The sequence below is a fragment of the Prionailurus viverrinus genome, chromosome E3 (assembly GCF_022837055.1).
Source record: "Prionailurus viverrinus isolate Anna chromosome E3, UM_Priviv_1.0, whole genome shotgun sequence".
Taxonomy (NCBI): Eukaryota; Metazoa; Chordata; class Mammalia; order Carnivora; family Felidae; genus Prionailurus; species Prionailurus viverrinus.
The window spans coordinates 16,771,952-16,797,733 of record NC_062576.1 but is presented as its reverse complement, the minus strand read 5'-3'; the positions used below and the strand labels follow the sequence as shown (position 1 = coordinate 16,797,733).

Genomic DNA, 25,782 nt, shown 5'->3' with positions numbered 1-25,782 from the left:
GTTGTTACAAAGGGCCATATTTCATTCTTTCTCATTGCCACGTAGTATTCCATTGTGTATATAAACCACAATTTTTTTATCCATTCATCAGTTGATAAACATTTAGGCCCTTTCCATAATTTAGCTACTGTTGAGAGTGCTGCTATAAACATTGGGGTACAAGTGCCCCTATGAACAGCACTCCTGTATCCCTTTGGTAAATTCCTAGCAGTGCTACTGCTGGGTCATAGGGTAAGTCTATTTTTAATTTTTTGAGGAACCTCTACACTGTTTTCCAGAGCGGTTGCACGAGTTTGCATTCCCACCAAGAGTGCAAGAGAGTTACCTTTTCTCCACATCCTCGCCAGCATCTAGTCCCCTGATTTGTTCATTTTAGCCACCCTGACTGGCGTGAGGGATATCTGAGTGTGGTTTTGATTTGTATTTCCCTGATGAGGAGCAACATTGAACATCTTTTCATGTGCCTGTTGGCCATCTGGATGTCTTCTTTAGAGAAGTGTCTATTCATGTGTTCTACCCATTTCTTCATGGGATTATTTGTTTTTCAGGTGTGGAGTTTGGTGAACTGTTTATAGATTTTGGATACTAGCCCTTTGTCCAATATGTCATTTACAAATATCTTTTCCCATTCCGTTGGTTGCCTTTCAGTTTTGTTGATTGTTTCCTTGGCAGTGCAGAAGCTTTTTATCTTCATGAGGTCCCAATAGTTCATTTTTGCTTTTAATTCCCTTGACTTTGGGGATGTGTCAAGTAAGAAATTGCTGCAGCTGAGGTCAGAGAGGTTTTCCGCTGCTTTCTCCTCTAGGGTTTTGATGGTTTCCTGTCTCACATTCAGGTCCTTTATCCATTTTGAGTTTATTTTTGTGAATGGTGTAAGAAAGTGGTCTAGTTTCATTCTTTTGCATGTCACTTTCCAGTTCTCCCAGCACCATTTGTTAGACGTTTTTTCTATTGGATATTCTTTCCTGCTTTGTCAAAGAATACTTGCCTATACATTTGTGGGTCCAATTCTGGAGTCTTTATTCTATTCCATTGGTCTATGTGTCTGTTTTTGTGCCCATACCACGCTGTCTTGATGATTACAGCTTTGTAGTATTGGCTAAAGTCTGGGATTGTGATGCCTCCCGCTTTGGTCTTCTTCTTCAAAATTACTTTGGCTATTCGGGGTCTTTTGTGGTTCCATACAAATTTTAGGATTGCTTGTTCTAGCTTTAAGAAGAATGCTTGTGGGGCGCCTGGGTGGCGCAGTCAGTTAAGCGTCCGACTTCAGCCAGGTCACGATCTCGCGGTCCGGGAGTTCGAGCCCCGCGTCGGGCTCTGGGCTGATGGCTCAGAGCCTGGAGCCTGTTTCTGATTCTGTGTTTCCCTCTCTCTCTGCCCCTCCCCCTCTCATGCTCTGTCTCTCTCTGTCCCAAAAATAAATAAACGTTGAAAAAAAAAATTAAAAAAAAAAAAAAGAAGAATGCTTGTGCAATTTCGATTGGGATTGCATTGAATGTGTAGATTGCTTTGGGTAGTATTGACATTTTGACAATATTTATTCTTCCAATCCATGAGCATGGAATGTTTTTCCATTTCTTTATATCTTCTTCAATTTCCTTCATAAGCTTTCTATAGTTTTCAGCATACAGATATTTTACATTTTTTGTTAGGTTTATCCCTAGGTATTTTATGCTTCTTGGTGCAATTGTGAATGAGATCAGTTTCTTTGTCTTCCTGTTGCTTCATTATTAGTGTCTAAGAATGCAACTGATTTCTGTACATTGATTTTGTATCCTGCGACTTTGCTGAATTCATGTATCAGTTCTAGCAGACTTTTGCTGGAGTCTATCAGGCTTTCCATGTATAATATCATGTCATCTGCAAAAAGTGAAAGCTTAACTTCATCTTTGCCAATTTTGATGCCTCTGATTTCCTTTTGTTGTCTGATTGCTGATGCTAGCGCTTCCAACACTATGTTAAACAACAGTGGTGAGAGTGGACATCCCTGTCATGTTCCTGATCTCAGGGAGAAAGCTCTCAGTTTTTCCCCATTGAGGATGATATTAGCTGTGGGCTTTTCATAAATGGCTTTTATGATGTTTATGTTCCTTCTGTTGCGACTTTCTCGAGGGTTTTTATTAAGAAAAGATGTTGAATTTTGTCAAATGCTTTTTCTGCATTGATTGACAGGATCATATGGTTTTTATCTTTTCTTTTATTGTGATGTATCACATTGATTGATTTGTGAATGTTGAACCATCCCTGCATCCCAGGAATGAATCCCACTTGATCATGGTGAATAATTCTTTTTATATGCTGTTGAATTTGACTTGCTAGTATCTTATTGAAAAATTTTGCATACATATTCATCAGGGATATTGGCCTGTAATTCTCTTTTTTACTGGGTCTCTGTGTGGTTTAGGAATCAAAGTAATACTGGCTTCATAGAATGAGTCTGGAAGTTTTCCTTCCCTTTCTATTTTTTGGAATAGCTTGAGAAAGATAGGTGTTATCTGTGCCTTAAATGTCTGGTAGAATTCCCCTGGGAAGCCATCTGGTCCTGGACTCTTATTTGTTGGGAGATTTTTGATAACTTATTCAATTTCTTTGCTGGTTATGAGATCTGATCAAGCTATTTCTTCATGTTTGAGTTTTGGAAGTGGATGGGTGCTTAGGAATTTGTGCATTTCTTCCAGGTTGTCCAGTTTGTTGGCATGTAATTTTTCATAGTATTCCCTGATAATTGCTTGTATTTCTGGGGGATTGGTTGTAATAATTCCATTTTCACTCATGATTTTATCTATTTGGGTCATCTCCCTTTTCTTTTTGAGAAGCCTGGCTAGAGGTTTATCAATTCTGTTTATTTTTTCAAAAAACCAATTCTTGGTTTCATTGATCTGCTCTACAGTTTTTTTAGATTCTATATTGTTTATTTCTGCTCTGATATTTATTATTTCTCTTCTTCTGCTGGGTTTGGGGTGTCTTTGCTGTTCTGTTTCTAGTTCCTTTAGGTGTGCTGTTAGATTTTGTATTGGGGATTTTTCTTGTTTCTTGAGATAGGCCTGGATTGCAATGCATTTTCCTCTCAGGACTGCCTTCGCTGCATCCCAAAGTGTTTGGATTGTTGTATTTTCATTTACATTTGTTTCCATATATTTTAAAATTTCTTTTCTAATTTTCTAGTTAGCCCATTCATTCCTTATTAGGGTGTTCTTTTTTTTAAATTTTTTTTCAATGTTTTTTATTTATTTTTGGGACAGAGAGAGACAGAGCATGAACAGGGGAGAGGCAGAGAGAGAGGGAGACACAGAATCGGAAACAGGCTCCAGGCTCCGAGCCATCAGCCCAGAGCCTGACGCGGGGCTCGAACTCACGGACCACGAAATCGTGACCTGGCTGAAGTCAGACGCTTAACCGACTGCGCCACCCAGGCGCCCCTAGGGTGTTCTTTAACCTCCATGCTTTTGGAAGGTTTCCAGATTTTTCTTGTGGTTGATTTCAAGCTTCATCACATTGTGGTCTGAAATTATGCATGGTATGATCTCAATTCTCGTATACTTATGAAGGGCTGTTTTGTGACCCAGTATGTCATCTATCTTGGAGATGGTTCCATGTGCACTTGAGAAGAAAGTATATTCTGTTGCTCTGGGATGCAGAGTTCTAAATATACCTGTCAAGTCGATCTGATCCAGTGTATCATTCAGGGCCTTTGTTTCTTTATTGATCCTATGTCTAGATGATCTATCCAATGTTGTAAGTGGAGTATTAACTCCCCTGCAATTACCACATTCTTATCAATAAGGTTGCTTATGTTTGTGATTAATTGTTGTATATATTTGGGGGCTCCCTTATTTGGCGCATAGACATTTATAATTGTTAGCACTTCCTGACGGATAGACCCTGTAATTATTATATAATGCCCTTCTTCATCTCTTGTTACAGCCTTTAATTTAGAGTCTAGGTTGTGTGATATAAGTATGGCTACTCCAGCTTTCTTTTGACTTCCAGAAGCATGATAAATACTTCTCCAACCCCTCACTTTCAATCTGAAGGTGTTCTCAGGTCTAAAATGAGTCGCTTGTAGACAGAAAATAGATGGGTCTTGTTTTTTTTTTATCCATTATGACACCCTATGTCTTTTGGTTGGTGCATTTAGTCCATTTAAATTCAGTGTTATTATAGAAAGATATGGGTTTAGAGTCATTGTGATGTCTGTAGGTTTCGTGCTTGTAGCAATGTCTCTGGTACTTTGTCTCACAGGATCCCCCTTAGGATCTCTTGTAGGGCTGGTTTAGTGGTGATGAATTCCTCAGTTTTTGTTTGGGAAGACCTTTATCTCTCCTATTCTAAATGACAGACTTGCTGGATAAAGGATACTTGGCTGCATTTTTTTTTTTTCTGTTCATCACATTGAAGATTTCCTGCCATTCCTTTCTGGCCTGCCAAGTTTCAGTAGAGAGATCCGTCACGAGTCTTAGTGGTCTCCCTTTATATGTTAGAGCATGTTTATCCCTAGCTGCTTTCAGAATTCTCTCTTTATCCTTGTATTTTGCCAGTTTCACTATGATATATCTCACAGATCGATTCAAGTTACATCTGTAGGGAGTTCTCTGTGCCTCTTGGATTTCAATGCCTGTTTCCTTCCCTAGTTCAGGGAAATTCTCAGCTATAATTTCTTCAAGTACACCTTCAGCACCTTTCCCTCTCTCTTCCTCCTCTGAAATCCCAATTATGTGTATATTATTTCGTTTAATTATGTCACTTAGTTGTCTAAGTCTCCCCTCATCCTCCTGGATTTTTTTTATCTCTCTTTTTCTCAGCTTCTTCTTTTTCCATAATTTTATCTTCTAAATCACCTATTCTCTCCTCTGCCTCTTCAATCCGAGCTGCGGTCACCTCCATTTTATTTTGCAGTCATTTATAGCATTTTTTAGCTCCTCCTGACTGTTTCTTAGTCCCTTGATCTCTGTAGTAATAGATTCTCTGCTGTCCTCTATACTTTTTTCAAGCCCAGCGATTAATTTTATGACTATTATTTTAAATTAATTTTCTGGTATATTGCTGAAATCGTTTTTGATCAGTTCATTAGCTGTCGCTACTTCCTGGAGTTCCTTTTGAGGAGAATTCTTCCTCCTCATTTTGGATAGTCCCTGGAGTGGTGGGGAACTGCAGGGCTCTTCCCCTGTGCTGTCTGGAGTAACTTGTGTTGGTGGGCGGGGCCGCCATCAGACCTGATGTCTGCCCCGAGCCCACTACTGGGGCCACAGTCAGACTGGTGTGTACTTCATATTCCCCTCTCCCAGGGGCAGGACTCACTGTGGTGGTGTGGCCTCTGTCTGGGCTACTTGCACACTGCCAGGATTGTGGTGCTGCTTCGATGGGATCTGGCATATTAGCGGGGGTGGATCCACAAGGTGCACAGGGGTGGGAGGAGCAGGCTCAGCTCGCTTTGCCTTTGGTGGTATGCTTTGGGAGGTGCCCTGTGGCACCAGGAGGGAGGCAGATCCGTCGGATGGATGGATCCACAGAAGCACAGCATTGGGTTTTTGCGTGGTGCAAGCAAGTTTGTGACGGGAACTGATTCTCTTTGGGATTTTGGTTGGGGGGTGGGCGAAGGAGATGGCGCTGGTGAGTACCTTTGTTCTCCACCAAGCTGAGCTGTCCTCTGGGGCTCAACAACTCTCCCTCCCATTGTCCTTTAGCCCTCCCACTCTCCGAGAAGAGCTGCTGACTTATAACATTCCAGATGTTAAGTCCCACTGGCTGTCAGAACACACTCCGTCTGGCCCCTCCACTTTTGCAAGCCAGACTCGGGGGCTCTGCCTTGCCAGGTGTGCTGACTGCCCACCGCCCTGGCTCCCTCCTGCCGTTCCATGTAGCATTCACCACCTCTCTGCCCTTCCTACCCTCTTCTGTGGGCCTCTTGTCTACGCTTGGCTCTGGAGAGTCTGTTCTGCTAGTCTTCTGGTGGTTTTCTGGGTAAATTAGGCAGATGTGGGTGGAATCTAAGCAATCAGTAGGATGCAGTGAGCCCAGCGTCCTCCTACGCCGCCATCTTCCCTGTGATTTTTGTTTAACATTAGGTTTATACATATAACATCTTAAGTATATAGAAGTTTGTTTTTTGTTTGTTTGTTGTGGGGAATAAGATTAGAAATTCACTCGGCTTACACCAATGGGTTAACAAGGCATAAAGAATTACAAAGCCATAGGGTGCTCTCACCCAAACTTGCGTGAACAAGATAAGACCCCAGAATGTAGTAGGGTGAGGCAAAGGCCCCAGAATAAAATAGGGAGTGGCTAGCGCCCCCAGAATAAAGAGGGATGGGCAAAGTCCCCAGAATAGAGAGGGGGCAAAGTTCCCCAATACAAAGGTATATGAGGTAAGCAAGATTAGGCATTCAGGGCAAAAGTGCCCCCCAATTTAGTACTATAGAAGAAAGCTGCTTTCACAGGAGGGAAAGGCCAAGTTAGGTAAACAGGTAAATAGGGCTATAGACCACTGCACTGTGGGCAAAGCTGCCCAGAGCAGAGTTCATTAACAAAAGAAAAGTTGCCTTGTTAATCCTGAGGTTATTTGTTCTATCTGTCTTATCCCCTAGGCTAGCTAAGATAAACAGACATGGCAGCACCTCCTGTCTGCCTTTAACAACTATTTGCCCATCTGCCTGGTGCCAGGATTTTGTTTTATATTGACCCAAACCCCAAACACTGTATATCTTCAAAACTCCATTTTCCCTCATGCCCATGAGTTAATGTTCACCAATTCATTGTCTCTTTGTGCACACCCATCACATTTGTAAGCCTTCTGATCTTAATAAATACGGGTCAAGGACGCTTATTTGGTGCTCTTGTCTTTTCCTGGACATTAGCCACCTCTCACTTTTAATCCATCCCACTCTCTTGCTAGACAACAGAGAACTTTAGACTTAGAGTGTAATACAATTTTCAAATTTTTTAAATGTTTTTTTGAGAGATAGAGACAAAGAATGAGCAGGGGAGGGGCAGAGACAGAGGGAGACACAGAATCCGAAGTAGGCTCCAGGCTCTGAGCTGTCAGCCCAGAGCCTGACATGGGGTTTGAACCCACAAATGGTGAGATAATGACCTGAGCCAAAGTTGGACACTCAACCTATTGAGCCACCCAGTTGCCCCAGTATATAGTAGTTTATTTTATGTTGACCAAGTTAAGTTTGAACCCAAACTAAAAGCACTAAATTTCTATTTCCCCTCCCCACATGTTATATATTTTTGATGTCATACATTACACTCTTTTATATTGTGGATTCCTTGACTCATTTTTGTACATAGAGTCCTACAGCTTTTAAGTAGAGAAGGCAGAATTGAAGTTTCAGTCTAACTACAATGTTTAATTTTCAAAATATGGCTTGATACATTAGATATTTATTATCATGAAGAATTTACACAAATAAAACTTAGTCATTCAATATTGCCATAATACCAAAATGATAGAAATACAGTATAACATTTCTGATTCAGTCCCCACCTACCTGTTTCTGAAACTAAGCCTCTGGGAGTTGCATTTGCAAAATAAGCCTCCCTTCTACTATTCAAGCTGTATTTGTGTACTAAAATCTCTATTTTGGTTAGACGAGTTTTGGACGAAATTGAGGCCCTCATCACCCTCACCTTGGGTATAAAGAGATAGCTCAATGACTAACGAAGCAAGCAAAAGTACCTCATGCTGCTGCCCCTCCCCACTGAGAACTCCCCACTGACAGTATGCTCACACTAAGGAAATAAATTGCTAATGTTGCCACATCCAATTTCACATCCCTTTTTCAGAAAATTTTCTTGGAGGGAAACATAAAGAAAAGGACATCTAATCTCTTCCTAAATGAGCTGATTTAATTTACAGCAACCATAGAGAAAGAAAAGCCTAAGGGCACTCAAGAAAAGTAGAGCTGAACTCTGGTTTCCTTTGTGGCATGTAAAGAGCTTGTAGGTTATCATTTCTGTCCAAACACCAAGCAAAAAGCTGAACAAAGTAAATACAAAGAGAAAGCAATAGCAGAAAAAATAGAAAACCCATGATTATGTACAAATTAAGTAATACATTCAAACAATCAATGGATGGGTGTAAAAAGAAATTACAAAAGAAATTAGAACTGCCTTCAGACAACCAAAAGAAAACACAAATTTATGGGATACAGCCAAAGTACTGTTAACAGAAGACTTTAGAGCTATAAACATATTTAAAACAAAGAAACACTTCAAATCTACAATCTCATTTTACAGCTCAATGAACTAGAAAGAAGACAAACAAAACCCAAACATAGTACAATGAAGGCAACAATAAACATTAGAGCAGGGTATATGATATAAAGAATAGAATCACAATAGAAAAAAAATCACTGTTCTTTTTTGAAAATATTAACAAAAATGATCAGTCTTTAGCTAAATTAATAAAGAAAAAAGAATACTCAAATAGAATCTGAAATAAAAGGAGAGACATTACAATTGATGTTACAGAAATAGCAATATTAAACACAAACCCAAGAAAAATGGCAAAGTGATACATAAAAAGTGCCCCAAATTACTAATCATCAGAGAAATGCATATCAAAACCTCAATGAGATATTTTATGCTCGTCAAAATCATTAGAATAAAAAAAAAGAAATTAGAAGTGTTGATGAGGATAAGGAGAAAAGGAAATCTTATGAACCGTTTGTGGGAAGGTAAGTTTGTGCAGCCACTATGGAAAACAGTATAGAGGTTCCCCCCAAAATTAAAAATAAAAATACCATAGGATCTACTAACTCCACTATTGGTATTTATCCCAAATAAATGAAAACACTAATTTGAAAAGGTATGTGCACCTTTATGGCTTTTTGCAGCATTATTTACCATAGCCAAGGCATGGAAACAATCTAAGTTTTTATCCATAAATGCATGGATAAAAAAGATGTGATGTGATATATATATATATATATATATATATATATCCCTGATGAACGTTGATGCAAAAAAAATTTGAACAAAATACTAGGAAATGGAATTCAACAACATATTAAAGGATCTGTCCACAGAAACCTGGCAGGCCAAAAGGGAGTGGTAGAATATATTCAACGTGCTGAATGGAAAAAATATGCAGCCAAGAATTATTTATCCAGCAAAACTGTCATTCAAAATAAGAAAGATAGTTTCCCAGATAAACAAAAACTAAAGGACTTTATGACCACTAAGTAAGCCCTATAAGAAATTTTAAGGGTGACTCTTTGAGTGGAGAAAAATACAAAACAAAGCAAAAGAGACCAAAAGCAACAGACTAGAAAAGACCAGAGAATATTACCCCAAAACACCAATTCTACATGCAACACAATGGCACTAGATTCATATCTTTTGATAATCACTCTAAATGAAAATGATTAAATGCTCCAATTAAAAGAAATAGGTATCAGAATGAATAAAAAAATAAGACCCACCTATATGCTGCCTACAAGAGACTCATTTTAGACCTAAAGACTCCTGCGACTTGGAAATAAGGGAAAAGAGAACCATCTATCATGCTAATGGATGTAACCACTAAACCAGACCTGCAAGAAATTTTAAGGGGGAATCTTAGAGTAGAGAAAAAATAAGACCGATGTAACAAAGACTATAAAGGACCCAGAGAACATAATCAGAAATACCAACTCTATGGGTAACACAATGGCACTAAATTCATATCTTCCAATAATCACTCTGAATGTAAATGGACTAAAGGCTCCAATCAAAAGACAGAGGGTATCAAAATGGATTAAAAAACAAGACCCATCTATATGCTGCCTACAAGAGCACACTTGTAGACCTACAAGAGCATACTCATTTTAGACCTAAAGACACCAGCAGATTGAAAGTGAGGAGATAAAGAAACATCTATCATGCAAATGAATGTTGAAAGAAAGCCACAGTAGCATATTTGTATCAAAGTAGACTTTAAAACAAAGACAGTAACAAGAGACAAACAAGAAGATATCAGAGATGGAAATATTTATGCACCCAACAAGAAAACACATAAATGTATAAAACAGTTAATAAAAAATAAAAAGAAACTAATTGATAATTATACAATTATTCCAGTTGCCTTTAACACTTAACATTAATGAATAAACCATCTAAACAGAAAACCTACAAGGAAACAATCACACACTGAAACAGACATATTTAACAGATATATTCAGAACATTCCATCTTAAAACAGAATACACAGTCTTTTAAAGTGTACACATATTCTCCAGAAGAGATCACATATTAAGCCAAAGCAAAAACCTCAACATATCAAAAAGAGCCAAGTCCTGTTGTACATCTTTTTTGACCACAACTCTGTGAAACTAGAAGTCAACCACAAGAAAAATCTAGAAAAACCACAAATACATGGAGGTTAAATAATATGCCACTATAAAATAAATGAGTCAAACAGGAAATCAAAGAGAAAATTAAAGAATATATGAAGAAAAATGAAAATAAGAACACAATGACCCAAAATCTTTGGGATGTGACTAAAGCAGTTCTAAGAGAGAAGTTAATACTAATATAAGGCCCTCCTCAAGAAGCAAGAAAAATCTGAAATAAACAACTTAACTTTGCACCTACAGGGGCCAGTAAAAGAAAAAAAAACAGCATAAGAAAAGAAATAATAAAGATTAGATCAGAAATAAATGATATAAAAACTTTTAAAAAAAGAAAAAGGAAAAAGAACATATCAATGAAACTAGGAGATGGTTCTTTGAAAAAGTCAACAAAATTGATAAGCCTGTAGCCAGACTCATGAGAGAGAGACAGAGAGAGAGAGAGAAAGAGAGACAAAGAGAACCCAAATAAAATTACAAATGAGAGAGGAGAAATAACCAACACCACAGAAATAAAATTGTAAAAGAATGTTATGAAAGTGAATTGGCAAAAAAAATGGACAAACTAGAAGAAATGGATAAATTCCTAGAAAATAGAACCTACAAAATATTGAAGTAGAAAAAAATAGAATTTTTTTGTATTAGTGTATTCTTTGTTTTGTTTTGTTTTTAGTTTACTTTTATTTTTTAATTTATTAGTTTATTAATTTTTAATTTATATTCAAGTTAGCATATACTGCAACAATGATTTCAGTAGATTCCTTAATGCCCCTTACCATTTAGCTATAGAAACCTTATGAAAGAAATTGAAGAAGACACAAAAAAAATGGAAAAAGATTCCATGCTCCTGGATAGGAAGAACAAATATTCTTAAAATGTCAATACTACCCAAAGCAATCTACATATTCAATGTAATCCCTATCAAAACAACACCAGCATTATTCACAGAGCTAGAACAAACAGTCCTAAAATTTGTATGGAACCAGAAAAGACAAAGAGCCAAAGCAATCTTGAAAAAGAAAACCAAAGCAGGAGGCATCACAATCCTGGACTTCAAGCTGTATTACAAAGCTGTAATCATCAAGACAGTATGGTACTGGTACAAGAACAGACACTCAGATCAATGGAACAGAATAGAGAACCCAGAAATGGACCGACAAACGTATGGCCAACCACTCTTTGACAAAGCAGGAAAGAATATCCAATAGAATAAAGACAGTCTCTTCAGCAAGTGGTGTTAGGAAAACTGGACAGTGACATGCAGAAGAATGAACCTGGACCACTTTCTTACACCATATGTAAAAATAAACTCAAAATGGATGAAAGACCTAAACATAAGATGGGAAGCCATCAAAATCCTCGAGGAAAAAGAGGCAAAAACCTCTTTGTCCTTGGCCGCAGCAATTTCTTACTCAACAAGACTCTGGAGGCAAGGGAAACAGAAGAAAAAATGAGCTATTGGGACCTCATCAAATTAAAAAGCTTCTGCAAGGTGAAGGAAACAATCAGCAAAACTAAAAGTCAACTAGTGGGATGGGAGAAGATATTTGCAAATGACATATCAGATAAAGGGTTAGTATCCAAAAATCTATAAAGAACTTATCAAACTCAACACCCAAGAAATAGAAAATTTGAAGTGACTGATTACTAGCAAGGAAGTTGAATTAATCAAAAAACTCTCAACAAACAAAAGTCTGGGACTAGACAGCTTCATAGGCAAATTCCACCAAAGATTTAAATAAGAGTTAATACTTAATCCTCTCAAAATATTCCCAAAAAAAGAGGAAGGAAAACTTCCAAATTCATTCTATAAAGCCAGCATTACTCATAACACCAAAACTTGTTAAAGACACCACTAAAAAAGTACTACAGGCCAATATCACTGATGAACATACAAAAATCTGCAATAAAATGCAAGCAGACCAAATTGAAAAATACATTTAAAAAATCATATACCATGATCAAGTGGAATTTATTCCTGGCATGCAAGGGAGGTTTAATACACAAATCAATCAAGGTAATACATCACATCTATATGAGAAAGTATAAAAATGATATGATCATTTCAATAGATGCAGAAAAAGAATTTGTCAAAGAGCAACATGATAAAATCTTTCAACAGGGTAGGTACAGAGGAAACATACCTCAACATAATAAAGGTAACATATGAAAAACCCACAATGAATATCATACTCAATAGGGAAATAACCAAGAGAATTTTTCCTAAGGTCAGGAACAAGATAATGATGTCCACCCTCACCACTCCTATTCAAAATAGTACTGGAAGTCCTAGCTACAGCAATAAGACAACAAAAAGAAATAAAAGGCATAAATATCAGTAAATCATAAATATCATAAATATCAGTAGGAAAGCAGTAAAACTTTGACTATTTGCAGATGACATGATACTCTATATAGAAACCTACAAGACTCCACCAAAAAACTACAAGAACTGATAAATGAATTCAGTAAAGTTGCAGGATATAAAATCAATATACAGAAGTCTGTTGAATTTCTATATACTAATAATGAAGCATCAAAAAGAGAAATTAACAATCCCATTTATAATTTCACCAAAGTAATAAAATACCTAGGAAAAAACCAAAGAGGGAAAAAAAACCCTATACTTTGGAAATTATAAAATATTGATGAAAGTAGTTGAAGATGACACAAATGGAAAGACAGTCAATGGTCATGGATTAGAAGAACAAATATTCTTAAAATGTCTATACTACCCAAAGCAATCTATACATTTAATGCAATCCCTGTCAAAATACCAACAACACTTTTCATGGAACAGAACTAGAACAAACAATCCTAAAATTAGTATGGAACCCCAAGATCCCAAACAACCAAAGCAATATTAAAAAAGAAAAACAAAACTGGAGGTCTCACAATTCTAGACCATTTTATTTACAACAAACCGTAGTAATCAAAATAATATGGTATTGGCACAAAAATAGACACATACATCAATGGAGCAGAATAGGAAACCCAGAAACAAACCCACAATTATATGGTCACATAATCTTTGACAAAGGAGGAAGGAATATACAATGGAAAATGATAGTCTCAGGGAGCCAAGATGGAAGAACAGCATGAAAGTTTTTTGTGTGTCCCGCGTCCATGAATACAGCCAGACCAACACTAAACCATCCTGCACACCTAGAAAACTGATCTGAGGATTAACACAAAAATATGCACAACCTGAACCACAGAATTCAGCAGGTACATGACGCCAACAGGTGAATTTGGGAAGAGAGAAGCAGCAGAAGGCAGGGAGCCACTTTTGCGTGCAGAAAGAGGACAGAAACAGGGGTGGCGGAGGGGAGAATATGGGAAAAGCCCTCCTCCCCAAAAGCAGCTGGAGAGAAAGTTGAAATTAGGAAACAGCCACAGGGACTAAACTAAAAAGGGAGAAAGGAGAAAGAAGAAAAAAGAAAGGAGAAAGGAGAGGGTTTAAATTTCATCAAGACTGTAAACAAGGGGAATGCAAAGTCTGCAACTCCGCAGCTTGATACCTCGTGGTGCTATGGTGAGAAGGGTGAATCCCCAGGAGAAGAGTGGGGTCTGGGAGGTTCTTGGGCCACACGGAGAAAAGCAGTTCCACTGCTGGGAGGACATTTGTTAGAGACTATTGAGGCCACCTGGTCCCAGAAGACCCCAGAGAATGGCCACATTCACTGGTGCTGGAACAAGGTCATTAAGGGTGAAGCCTGGCACCAAATGTGTGTTGTTATTTTCCACAATCCCTGAAATGGTGCTGCTACACTGTCTCATGAATTTGTCCTGGGGTGGCCTGGCACCTGGCCACAGTCTCTGGGCACCAGCAGAGGCAGGGTCCAGCAAGCGTTCCTGGGTGCAGCCGGCATTCAGCCATTGCTCCCTGAGAACCTCTGCAGAGGGGCAGAACAGGTCAAAGACAAAGTCCCTCAGATGTAAGGGGCTGGGGGAAACAGCTGCATCTGAGACAAAACTCAGGAGAGAGGTACTACCTGGGGCTTGGATATGGACAGCGTAAAAGTGGGGCGTGGTCAAAAGCTGAAGACAAAGGACAGTTGTGCGATTGCTGATCGGAGAGTGTGGAGTTCCGATACTAGACACTGGGTAGCTGTGGGACACCATTTTCACTACTCCTGCGCATGCGCATACACACCTACGAGCCCCACAACAATCCACCTCAGTAAGCTAGCCGCACCATCTAGTGGAGAATGGAGCCATTACACTAAGCCCAACCCAACTGGGCCAACCTCGCTCTTCAAGAACACAAGTCTCACTGCCTGCTTAATTTGTGGACTATAAAGCGCTTTATAGTCTGACTTCTAGGGGAAAACAAAGTAATTTTAGTTGTATGTCTGCTGTTAGCAGGTCCATCTATTCAATTTTCTTTTTTCCCGCTTTTCATTTCTTCTCTTTTTCTTGAATACAGAAAGAGAAAATTTTTACTTTTATTTTCAATTTTTATTAAAACTATTTTTCTTTAATATTTTTACTATGTGTTTTACTTTTGTGTAATTTTTTTCAAATTCTATTTTTCTTCCACCATTTTATATTAGTCTACTTCAGGGTATTCACTTTTTCTAATTTTCAAACGATTTCCTTTTTTTCTTTTTCTTTTTTTCTTTTTCATTTCATTTCTTTTTCTTGAATACAGAAAGAGAAAAAATTCATTTTTATTTTCAATTTTATTAAAAATATTTTTCTTTAATTTTTTCTATATTCTTTACTTTTGTGTACATTTTTTCAAATTCTGTTTTACTCCATTTCATTTTAGTCTACTTCAGTGTATTCATTTTTTCAAATTTTCAAATGATTTCTTTTTTTTTCTTTTCTCCCCCTTTTTTCTCTAATCTATCAAGCCACGTTCAACATCCAGACCAAAATACACCTAGGATCTAGCATCATTTATTCAATTTTTGTGTGTGTGTGTTTCTAATTTTTTAATTTTAATATTTTTTAATTTTAATTTTTTTAATTTTAATATTTTCACCTCATTAATTCCTTTTCTCCCTTCAAAGTGACAAAACAAAGGAATTCACCCCAAAAGAAAGAGCAGGAAGAAACGACAGCCAGGGACTTAACCAACACAGATACAAGCAAGATGTATCAAGCAGAATTTAGAATCATGATAATAAGAATACTATCTGGAGTTGAAAATAGATTAGAATCCCTTTCTGTGGAGATAAAAGAAGTAAAAACTAGTCAGGATGAAATAAAAAGTGCTTCAACTGAGCTGCAATCATGGATGGATACCCCGGCAGCAAGGATGGATGAGGCAAAACAGAGAATCAGTGATATAGAGGACAAACTTATAGAGAATAATGAAGCAGAAAAAAAGAGGGAGATTAGGGCAAAAGAGCACGATTTAAGAATTAGAGAAATCAGTGACTCATTAAAAGGGAACAACAACAGAATCATAGGGGTCCCAGAAGAGGAAGAGAGAGAAATAGAGGTAGAAGGGTCATGTGAACAAATCATAGTGGAAAACTTTCCTAACCTGGGGAAAGACACAGACATCAAAATCCAGGAAGCACAGAGGACTCCCATTAGATTCAACAAAAACTGACCATCAACAAGGCATGTCATAGTCAAATTCACAAAATACTCAGGCAAGGAATCATAAAACCAGCAAGGGTAAAAAAGTCCTTAACCTACAAGGGAAGACAGATCAGGTTTGCAGCAGACCTATCCACAGAAACTTGGCAGGCCAGAAAAGAGTGGCAGGATATATTCAGTGTGCTGAATCAGAAAAATATGCAGCCAAAAATTCTTTATCTAGCAAGGCTGCCATTAAAAATAGAAGTAGAGATAAAAAAATTTCCCAGCCAAAAAAAATTAAAGGAGTTTGTGACCACTAAACCAGCCCTGCAAGAAATTTAAGGGGGGACTCTCTGAGGGTAGAGAAGATAAATAAATAAATAAATAAATAAATACCAAAAGCAACAAAGATTAGAAAGGACCAGAAAACACCACCAGAAACTCCAACTCTACAAGCAACATAATGGAAATAAATTCATATCTTTCAGTACTCACTCTAAACATCAATGGACTCAATGCTCCAGTCAAAAGACTGGAGTAACAGAATAGGGTAACAGAATGGATAAGAAAACAAGATCAATCAATATACTGTTTACAAGAGACCCACTTTAGACCTACAGACACCTTCAGATTGAAAGTAAGGGGATGGAGAACCATCTATCATGCTAATGGTCAACAAAAGAAAGCCCGAGTAGCCATGCTTATATCAGACAATCTAGACTTTAAAATAAAGACTGTATCAAGCGATGCAGAAGGGCATTATATCATAAATAAGGGGTCTATCCACCAAGAAGCCCTATCAATTGTAAACATTTATTTGTCAAATGTGGGAGCAACCAAATATATAAATCAATTAATCACAAACATAAAGAAACTCATTGATAATAATACCATAATAGTAGGGGCTTCAACAACCCACTATCAGCAATGGACAGATCATCTAATCATAAAATCAACAAGGAAACAATGGCTTTGAATGCCACACTGGACCAAATGGACTTAACAGATGTATTCAGAACATTTCATCCCAAAGCAGCAGAATATACATTCTTCTCCAGTGCACATGGAACATTCTCCAGAATAGACCACATACTGGGACACAAATCAGCCCTCAGCAAGTACAAAAAGATTGAGATCATACTGTGTATATTTCCAGACCACAATGCTATGAAACTCGAAATCAACCACAAGAAAAAATTTGAAAAGGTAACAAATACTTGGAGACTGAAGAACATCTTACTAAAGAATGAATGGGCTAACCAAGAAGTTAAAGAGGAAATTAAAAAGTATATGGAAGCCAATGAAAATGATAACACCACAACCCAAAACCTCTGGGAAGCAGCAAAGGCGGTAGTAAGAGGAAAGTATATAGCAATCCAGGCCTTCCTAAACAAGGAAGAAAGATCTCAGATACACAACCTAACCTTATTACTCAAAAAACTGGAAAAAGAACAGCAAATAAAAGCCTAAACCAGCAGAAGACAGGAAACTATAAAGATTAGAGCAGAAATTAATGCTATCAAAACAAAAACAGTAGAACAGATCAATGAAACCAGAAGCTGGTTCTTTGAAAGAATTAACAAAATTGATCAACCACTAGCCAGTTTGATCAAAAACAAAAAGGAAAGGACCCAAATAAATAAAATCAGAATGAAAAAGGAGAGATCACAACCAAAACAACAGAAATAAAAACAATAATAAGAGAATATTATGAGGAATTATATGCCAATAAAATGGGAAATATAGAAGAAATGGACAAATTCATAGAAACATATACACTACCTAAACTGACAGAGGAAGTAGAAAATTTGAACAGACCCGTAACCAGTAAGGAAATCAAATTAGTAAACAAAAATCTTCCAAAAGTCAAGAGTCCAGGGCCAGATGGCTTTCCAGGGGAATTCTACCAAACATTTAAGGAAGAGTTAGCACCTATTTTCTTGAAGCTGTTCCAAAAAATAGAAATGGAAGGAAAACTTCCGAACTCATTCTATGAAGCAAGCATTACCTTGATTCCAATACCAGAGACCCCACTAAAAAGGAGAACTATAGACCAATTTCCCTGATGAACATGGATGCAAAAATCCTCAACAAGAGGAGCCAACTGGATCCAAAAATACATTTAAAAAATTATTCACCACGACTAAGTGGGATTTATACCTGGGATGCAGGGATGGTTCAATGTCCTCAAAACAATTAATGTGATTCATCACATCAATAAAGAAAGGACAAGAACCATAGGATCCTCTCAATAGATGCATAGAAAGCATTTGACAAAATACAGCATCCTTTCTTGATAAAAACCCTCAAGAAAGTAGGACTAGAAGGATCATACCTCAAGACCATTAAAGCCATATATGAGGGACCCAACGCTAATATCATCCTCAATGGAGAAAAACTGAGAGCTTTTCCCCTAAGGTCAGGAACAAGACAGGGATGTCAACTCTCACCACTGTTATTCAACATAGTATTTGAGGTCTGACCTCTGCAATCAGACAACACAAAGAAATAAAAGGCATCCAAATTGGCCAGGAGGAGGTCAAACTTTCACTCTTCGCAGATGACATGATATTCTATATGGAAAACCCAAAAGATTCCACCAAAAAATTGCTAGAACTGATTCATGAATTTAGCAAAGTTGCAGGATATAAAATCAATGCACAGAAATCAGTTGCATTCCTATACACCACAATGAAGCGACAGAAAGAGAAATCAAGGAATCGATCCCATTTACAGTTGCACAAAAAACCATAAAATACCTTGGAATAAATCTAACCAAAGAGGTGAAAAATCTATACACTGGAAATTATAGAAAGCTTATGAAAGAAAATGAAGAAGACACAAAAAAAATGGAAAAAGATTCCATGCTCCTGGATAGGAAGAACAAATATTGTTAAAATGTCAATACTACATATTCAATGCAATCTACATATTGAGTGAAATCCCTATCAAAGTAACACCAGCATTCTTCACAGAGCTAGAACAAATAATCCTAAAATTTGTATGAAACCAGAAAAGGCCCTGAATAGCCAAAGCAATCTTGAAAAAGAAAACCAAAGCAGGAGGCATCACAATCTCGGACTTCAAGCCATACTACAAAGCTGTAATCATCAAGACAGTATGGTACTGGCACGAGAACACTCAGACCAATGGAATGGAATAGAGAACCCAGAAATGGACCCACAAACATATGGCCAACTAATCTTTAACAAAGCAGGAAGGAATATCCAATGGAATAAAGACAGTCTCTTCAGCAAGTGGTGCTGAAAAAATTGGACAGCGGCATACAGAATAATGAACCTGGACCACCTTCTGACACTACACACAAGAATAAACTCAAAATAGATGAAAGACCTCAATGTAAGACTGGAAGCCATCAAAATCCTCGAGGAGAAAGCAGGCAAAAACCTCTTTGACCTTGGCCGTAGCAACTTCTTAGTCAATACATCTCCAGAGGCAAGGGAAACAAAAGCAAAAATAAACTACTGGGACCTCATGAAAATAAAAAGCTTCTGCACAGCAAAGGAAACAATCCACAAAACTAAAAGGCAACCGACAGAATGGGAGAAGATATTTGCAAACAATGTATCAGCTAAAGGGTTAGTATCCCAAATCTATAAAGAACTTCTCAAATTCAACACCCAAAAAACAAATGATCCAGTGAAGAAATGGGCAAAAGACATGAATGGTCAATTCTCCAAAGAAGACATCCAGATGGCCAACCAACACATAAGAAAATGCTCCACATCACTCATCATCAGGGAAATACAAATCAAAACCACAATGAGATACCACCTCATCTCACAATGAGATACCACCTGTCAGAATGGCTGACATTAACAACTCAGGCAACAACAGATGTTGGCAAGGATGCAGAGAAAGAGGATCTCTTTTGCATTGTTGGTGGGAATGCAAGCTGGTGCAGCCAGGAAAACAGTATGGAGGTTCCTCAAAAAACTGAAAAAAGAAATACCCTACGACCCAGCAATTGCACTACTAGGTATTTATCTAAGGGATACAGGTGTGCTGTTTCAAAGGAACACATGCATCCCCATGTTTATAGCAGCACTATCAACAATAGCGAAAGTATGCAAAGAGCCCAAATGTCCATCGATAGATGAATGGATATAGAAGATGTGATATATATCTATATATATATATCTATATATATATATCTGTGATGTGATATATATATGTGATGTGATATGTGTGTGTATACACACACACACACACACACACACACAATGGAGTATTACTTGGCAATCAAAAAGAATGAAATCTTGCCATTTGAAACTACATGGATGGAACTGGAGGGTATTATACCAAGCAAAATTAGTCAGAGAAAGACAAATATCTATGACCTCACTCATATGAGGACTTTAAGACACAGAACAGATGAACATAAGGGAAGGGAAACAAAAACAGTATAAAAACAGGGAGGGGGACAAAACATAAGAGACTCTTAAATATGGAAAACAAACAGAGGGTTACTGGAGGGGGTATGGGCTAAATGGTTAAGGGGCACTAAGGAATCTACTCCTGAAATCATTGTTGCACTATATGCTAATTTGGATATAAATTTAAAATAAAAAATTTAATTATAAATAAATAGCACACACACACAAAAAGGAACGATAGTCTCTTCAGCAACTGGTGTTTGGAAAAGTGAACAGCTATATGCAAAAGAATGATACTGGTCCACTTTCTTACACCATGCATAAAAATAAATTCAAAATGGACTAAAGATTTAAAAAAATGTTTTAAACATTTTTTTTGAGAGACAGAGACTGACGGAGCACAAGCAGCAGAGGAGCAGAGGAAGAGGGAGACACAGAATCCAAAGCTGGCTCCAGGCTCCGAGTTGTCAACACAGAGCCCAACATAGGACTCGAACTCACGGACCATGAGATTATGACCTGAGCTGAAGTCAGCCATTTAACCAACTGAGCCACCCAGGTGCCCCAAAATGGACTAAAGATTTAAACCTGAGACCTGAAACCATAAAACAAGAAGGCAGCATAGACAATAATTTCTCTGACATGGGTCATAGCAACATTTGTCTAGATATGTCCTCTGAAGCAAGGGAAATAAAAGCAAAAATAATCTAGTAGGACTACCTCATAATAAAGACTTTCTGCAGGGACACCTGGATGGCTTAGTTGATTAAGCTATTGACTTTGGCTCAGGTCATGATCTTGCAGTCTGTGAGTTTGAGCCCTGCGTGGGGCTCTACCCTGACAACTCAACCCTGGAGTCTGCTTCAGATTATGTGTCTCCCTCTATCTGCCCTTCCCCTGCTCGTTTCCTCTCTCTCTCTCTCTCTCTCTCTCTCAAAAATAAACATTAAAAACAAGTTTTTAATAAAATAAAAATTAAAAAATAAAAAGCTTCTGTACAGGAAAGAAAACAATAAAACTAAAAGCCAAGCTACAGAATTGGAGAAGATATTTGCAAATGACATATCTGCTAAAGGTTTAGTATCCAAATTATATAAAGGACTTATAAAACTCAACACCCAAGAAAACAAATAATCTAATTAAAAATGGACAGAATATATTAACAGACGTTTCTCCAAAGAAAACACTCAGATAGTCAACAGACACATGAAAAGATGCTCAACATCATTCATCAGGGAAATGCAAATCGAAACTACAATGGTATATTATCTCACACCTGTCAGAAACAAGTGTTGGCAAGTATGTGGAAAAAAAGGAATACTTGTGCACTGTTTGGTGAGAATGCAGTGATTCAGCCATGGTGGAAAATGGTATGGAGGTTCCTCAAAAAGTTAATCACACTTATCAGTAATCACACTACAAGGTATTTACTCAAGGAATACTAAAATACTAATTCAAAGAGATATATGCACCCCAATGTTTATGGCAGCATTGTTTATAATAGTCAAGATTTGAAAGAAGCCCAAGTGTCCATCGATTGATGAATAAAGAGCAAGTGATAGATATGTAGACAATAGATGGATGATAGGTAAATGATAGAGATATACATATACACATATATACATATATACAATGGAATATTTTCAAGCATAAAAAAGAACGAAATCTTGCCATTTGCAATAACATGGATGGAGCTAGAGAGTATAATGAGAAGTGAAATAAATCAGAGAAAGACAAATACCATATGATTTCATTAATGTGAAATTTAAGAAACAAAACAAATGAGCAAAGGGAAAAAAGAGGGAGGAAGAAACCAAGAAGGAGACTCTTAATTATAGAGAACAAACTGATGGTTACCAGAGGAGAGTTGGGTAGTGGATGGGTTAAATAGGCGATGGGGATGAAGGAGTACACTTGTTCTGATGAGCTCTGGGTGATGAATGGAGTTGTTGAATCACTATATTGTACACCTGAAGCTAATAGAACACTATATGTTAAATATGCTGAAATTAAAATAAAAACAACAAAAATAATAAAATACAATAAAAATACTAAAAAAATTGTGTGAGGTAGCCAAAGCAATGACTGGATGGAAATTTATAGCCATAAATCCCTATAAAGAAAGAAGATAGACGTCAAATCCACAAATTAACCATTCATTTTAAGACAGTTACAAAAGAAGAAAGAGCTAAACCTAAAGCAGACAGAAGGAAGAAAATAATACTGGTTACATTGGGAATTAATGACATAAGGAATAATAAGATATAGGAAAATCAAAGAAATTTAAAGTGGGTTCTTTGGGGAAAAAAAACAACAAAATTGACCAAACTTTAGCTCTATCAACCAAGATAAAAAAGGAGATTCAAATTATTAGAATCAGAAATGAAAGAGACACATTACTACCAACATTTCAGAAATAAAAATAATTATAAATGAATATTATGAACAACTGAACACCAACAAATTAGACAACTAAATAGAATGGAAATGTACATATTTCTCCACTGAAAGTATACAAATACCAAAAGCACAATAAAAGATGCTTAACATACATAATCATTAGGAAAATTCAAATAAAAACTACAATGAGATGCCACTTCATATCCATTAAGATTAGCTATTTAAAAAAATAGAAAATAACAAGCATTGGTTAGGATGTAGAGAAACTGGAATCCTTGCACACTATAGTTGATAATGGAAAATAGTGCAGACACTATGAAAACAGTATGACAGTTCTTCAAAAAAAACTAAACATATAATTACCATAAAATCTAACAATTCCACTTCTTGGAATATATTCTAAGTAATTCAAAGAGTTATTTGTACATCCATTAAAGGACAAATATTATATAATTGTGTTTTCAGGAAGTACCTTGAGTAGTCAAATTTATAGATAGAAAGTACAATGGTGGTTTCCAGGGGCTAAAGGGAAGGGTAATGTGGAGTTACTGTTTCTTAGATACAGGGCTTCAGTTTTACAAGATGAAAAGGGTTCTGTAAATAGATAATGGTGATGGGAGCACAAAAATGTGAATGTATAATACAACTCCACTGTACAGTGTAGAATATTTAAGATGGTAATTTTCATGCTATGTGTATTTTACCATAATTTTTAAACTCTTAGAAGAAGGTAAATATTTATTACCTTGGATTTTGCAAAATATTCTTAGATATGACACCAAAGATACAAGTAACAATAACAAAAATACATAAATTGGACTTCATCAAAATTAAACCTTTTGTGTTTCAAATGATAGCAAAAAGAAAGTGAGGAAATGACCAACAGCTTGGAAGAAAGTACTTGCAAGCCATATTTCTCATAAGGAACTTGTATCCAGAATATATAAAAAAAAAACTTACAATTCAATGATAAAAAAGACAAAACCTCAATTAAAAAATGGATGTTTTTTCCATTTTCCAATCCTTGTAAAAAGGATATAAGCAAACATTTCTCGTAGGAAGACATACTAATAGCCAATATGTACACGAAGAGACCAAATATTATTAAATTTATTCATATGCTAATTCCATAACAAAAAAATCTACATAGAGAGTTGATTAGTAGTTGCTTAGCATCGGTGGCAAGGTCTGACAGGTGGGAGAAGAGAAGAAGGGAAAGGAAGGGAAGACAGGAGGGGAAGGGAAGACAAGGCAAGGTTTCCCACAATAAATTTTGGGGGAAAATGCCTTATTTAAAGTCTCTTTGTCAGATACGAGTGACAATTTATTACTAATATTGTTACTTATAAATTATATTTTTATTCCCACACAAAATAGAAATGATATTCAATAGTTAGAAGCTTACATTCATTGAGGAATTCACCTGAGCAGTAGTTTCATCATCTGTTGGGAACTGATATATCTGGATGCCATTACTAACCAATTCACTCACTATTTTACACTTGAATTTCTGTAAGTCGTTTTTAGAAATTGTATCTGCTTTGGCAATCAATGGTATAATGTTCACCTGTAAATAAAGAAGCAAATAAAATATCACCATTGAGGATGTGTTGTTAATCCTGGAATTTTTACAGTCAAAACCTCACTCTGACAATAAATTTTTACAACTAGATAATCAGTGGCTACCATACCTTCATCACAAAATTGCTTCCCAAAATCATCAGTACTTTTGAAGATGAATCTTTTCTCAGAATTCAGGTTTAAAAGTTTCAAACTTTTTTTCTCAAACTTTCTTATACTTTCAACACATTTGGAGTTAGTAAAATGTAAGTGGTATAATGAAATAGTCTATTTAACTCATTATCGATTTGATTTCTTATTAAACTGAGTGCTAAAAGACAGAAGAGACCTTTCATCAAAACTATATATGAGATTTATTTTGTCCATCTACCTGTCATTCATTTGAATCACCCTCTTCATAAATTCATCTTAATCAATGTCCCATTTTCACAGATCCTTGATCTACCTACATGTCTTTGCAGATATATTTGCTTCTGTTTTCCAAAGACCACGTAAAAATAATAGACTTTTTTCTGTTACCATATTCTAAAGGCTGAATGTATGTATACATTTGTGTAATATCTTGCTCACAAAACTCTTCATTCATATTTTGTAAAAAAGCACTATTTCCATATTGCATATTTGAGGTTGAAATTTTATTCATAAACTTTTCTTCATAGTTCTACAACATGATCCCTCCTGTCTCCATGCATTTATATCTTAATAATTAAACTTTGCAGAAAGTAAAAATATGCAAAATTCTAAAACATGTTTTATTACTGTTAAACTAAGATATTTTATTAAATAATAGCTACATAATGTCAAGGCTTGTAATATAGTGTGAATGCATAAGAATCAGTTCTATGTATTTTGCTTTTGTTTTAGATTCTTCAAAATACATTTTAAAAAATCCTTGTACAAATCTAGGGCTTCAATATAACATTGATGCTCAAATTTTTATCTAGCTTTCGAAACTTAAATAATAGTTTCCACGGTAAAAAACAGACAACTACTAAGATAGATTCAAGTCTAACATAAATATCTTGGATTATACTGCTGAGAAAGCTATCCTCTAATGATAGTAAATCCTTAACACATAACAAGTGGAAATTTTCCATGTTAATTTGTTAGGTGTTCAGATTTGAGGAATGAAAGTCACTTATTGCAGAAGGGAACTGAGCAACCTAGAAGACAACAGACACATAGGCATGGTTACCCACCCCTTTATGTAATGTCCTTGCGGGAAAAAATAGCAATTTTCTATATCTGGAAATTCTTTGATGATAACAGCTGCCCATAAGATTAAAAATAAAACTTTGTGCCTCAGGCTATTGAATACACTAATAATAAAGAAATTAAGTCAGCTCTTGATTTTAAGTAAAAATCTAACTTCTTTCAACAACTTGGTGACATATATGATTAGGTACAAAATTTCTTTCCAGTTTGAACAATATATAGCAAAAGTCAGGCCTTCTTTGATAAAAAGAAACCAAATTTTAAAAGTTCTTCTCTCTTCAACTTCATAAAGTACAGAAAAGAATCTCATGAAATAG

General features: G+C 36.5%; 1 protein-coding gene across 4 annotated transcripts in view; it reads right to left on the bottom strand.

Moving 5' to 3' along the window:
- Positions 1-25,782, bottom strand: part of SEPTIN14 (septin 14) — a 93,744-nt gene that overhangs the window by 35,728 nt on the left and 32,234 nt on the right. For 3 of the 4 annotated variants that reach the window (XM_047839536.1, XM_047839540.1, XM_047839539.1), the window contains one exon: positions 24,075-24,236. In XM_047839536.1, coding sequence (XP_047695492.1) covers positions 24,075-24,236 — 162 coding nt within the window. The remainder of the gene's footprint in view (positions 1-24,074; positions 24,237-25,782) is intronic. The other variant, XM_047839538.1, reaches the window with a different exon arrangement.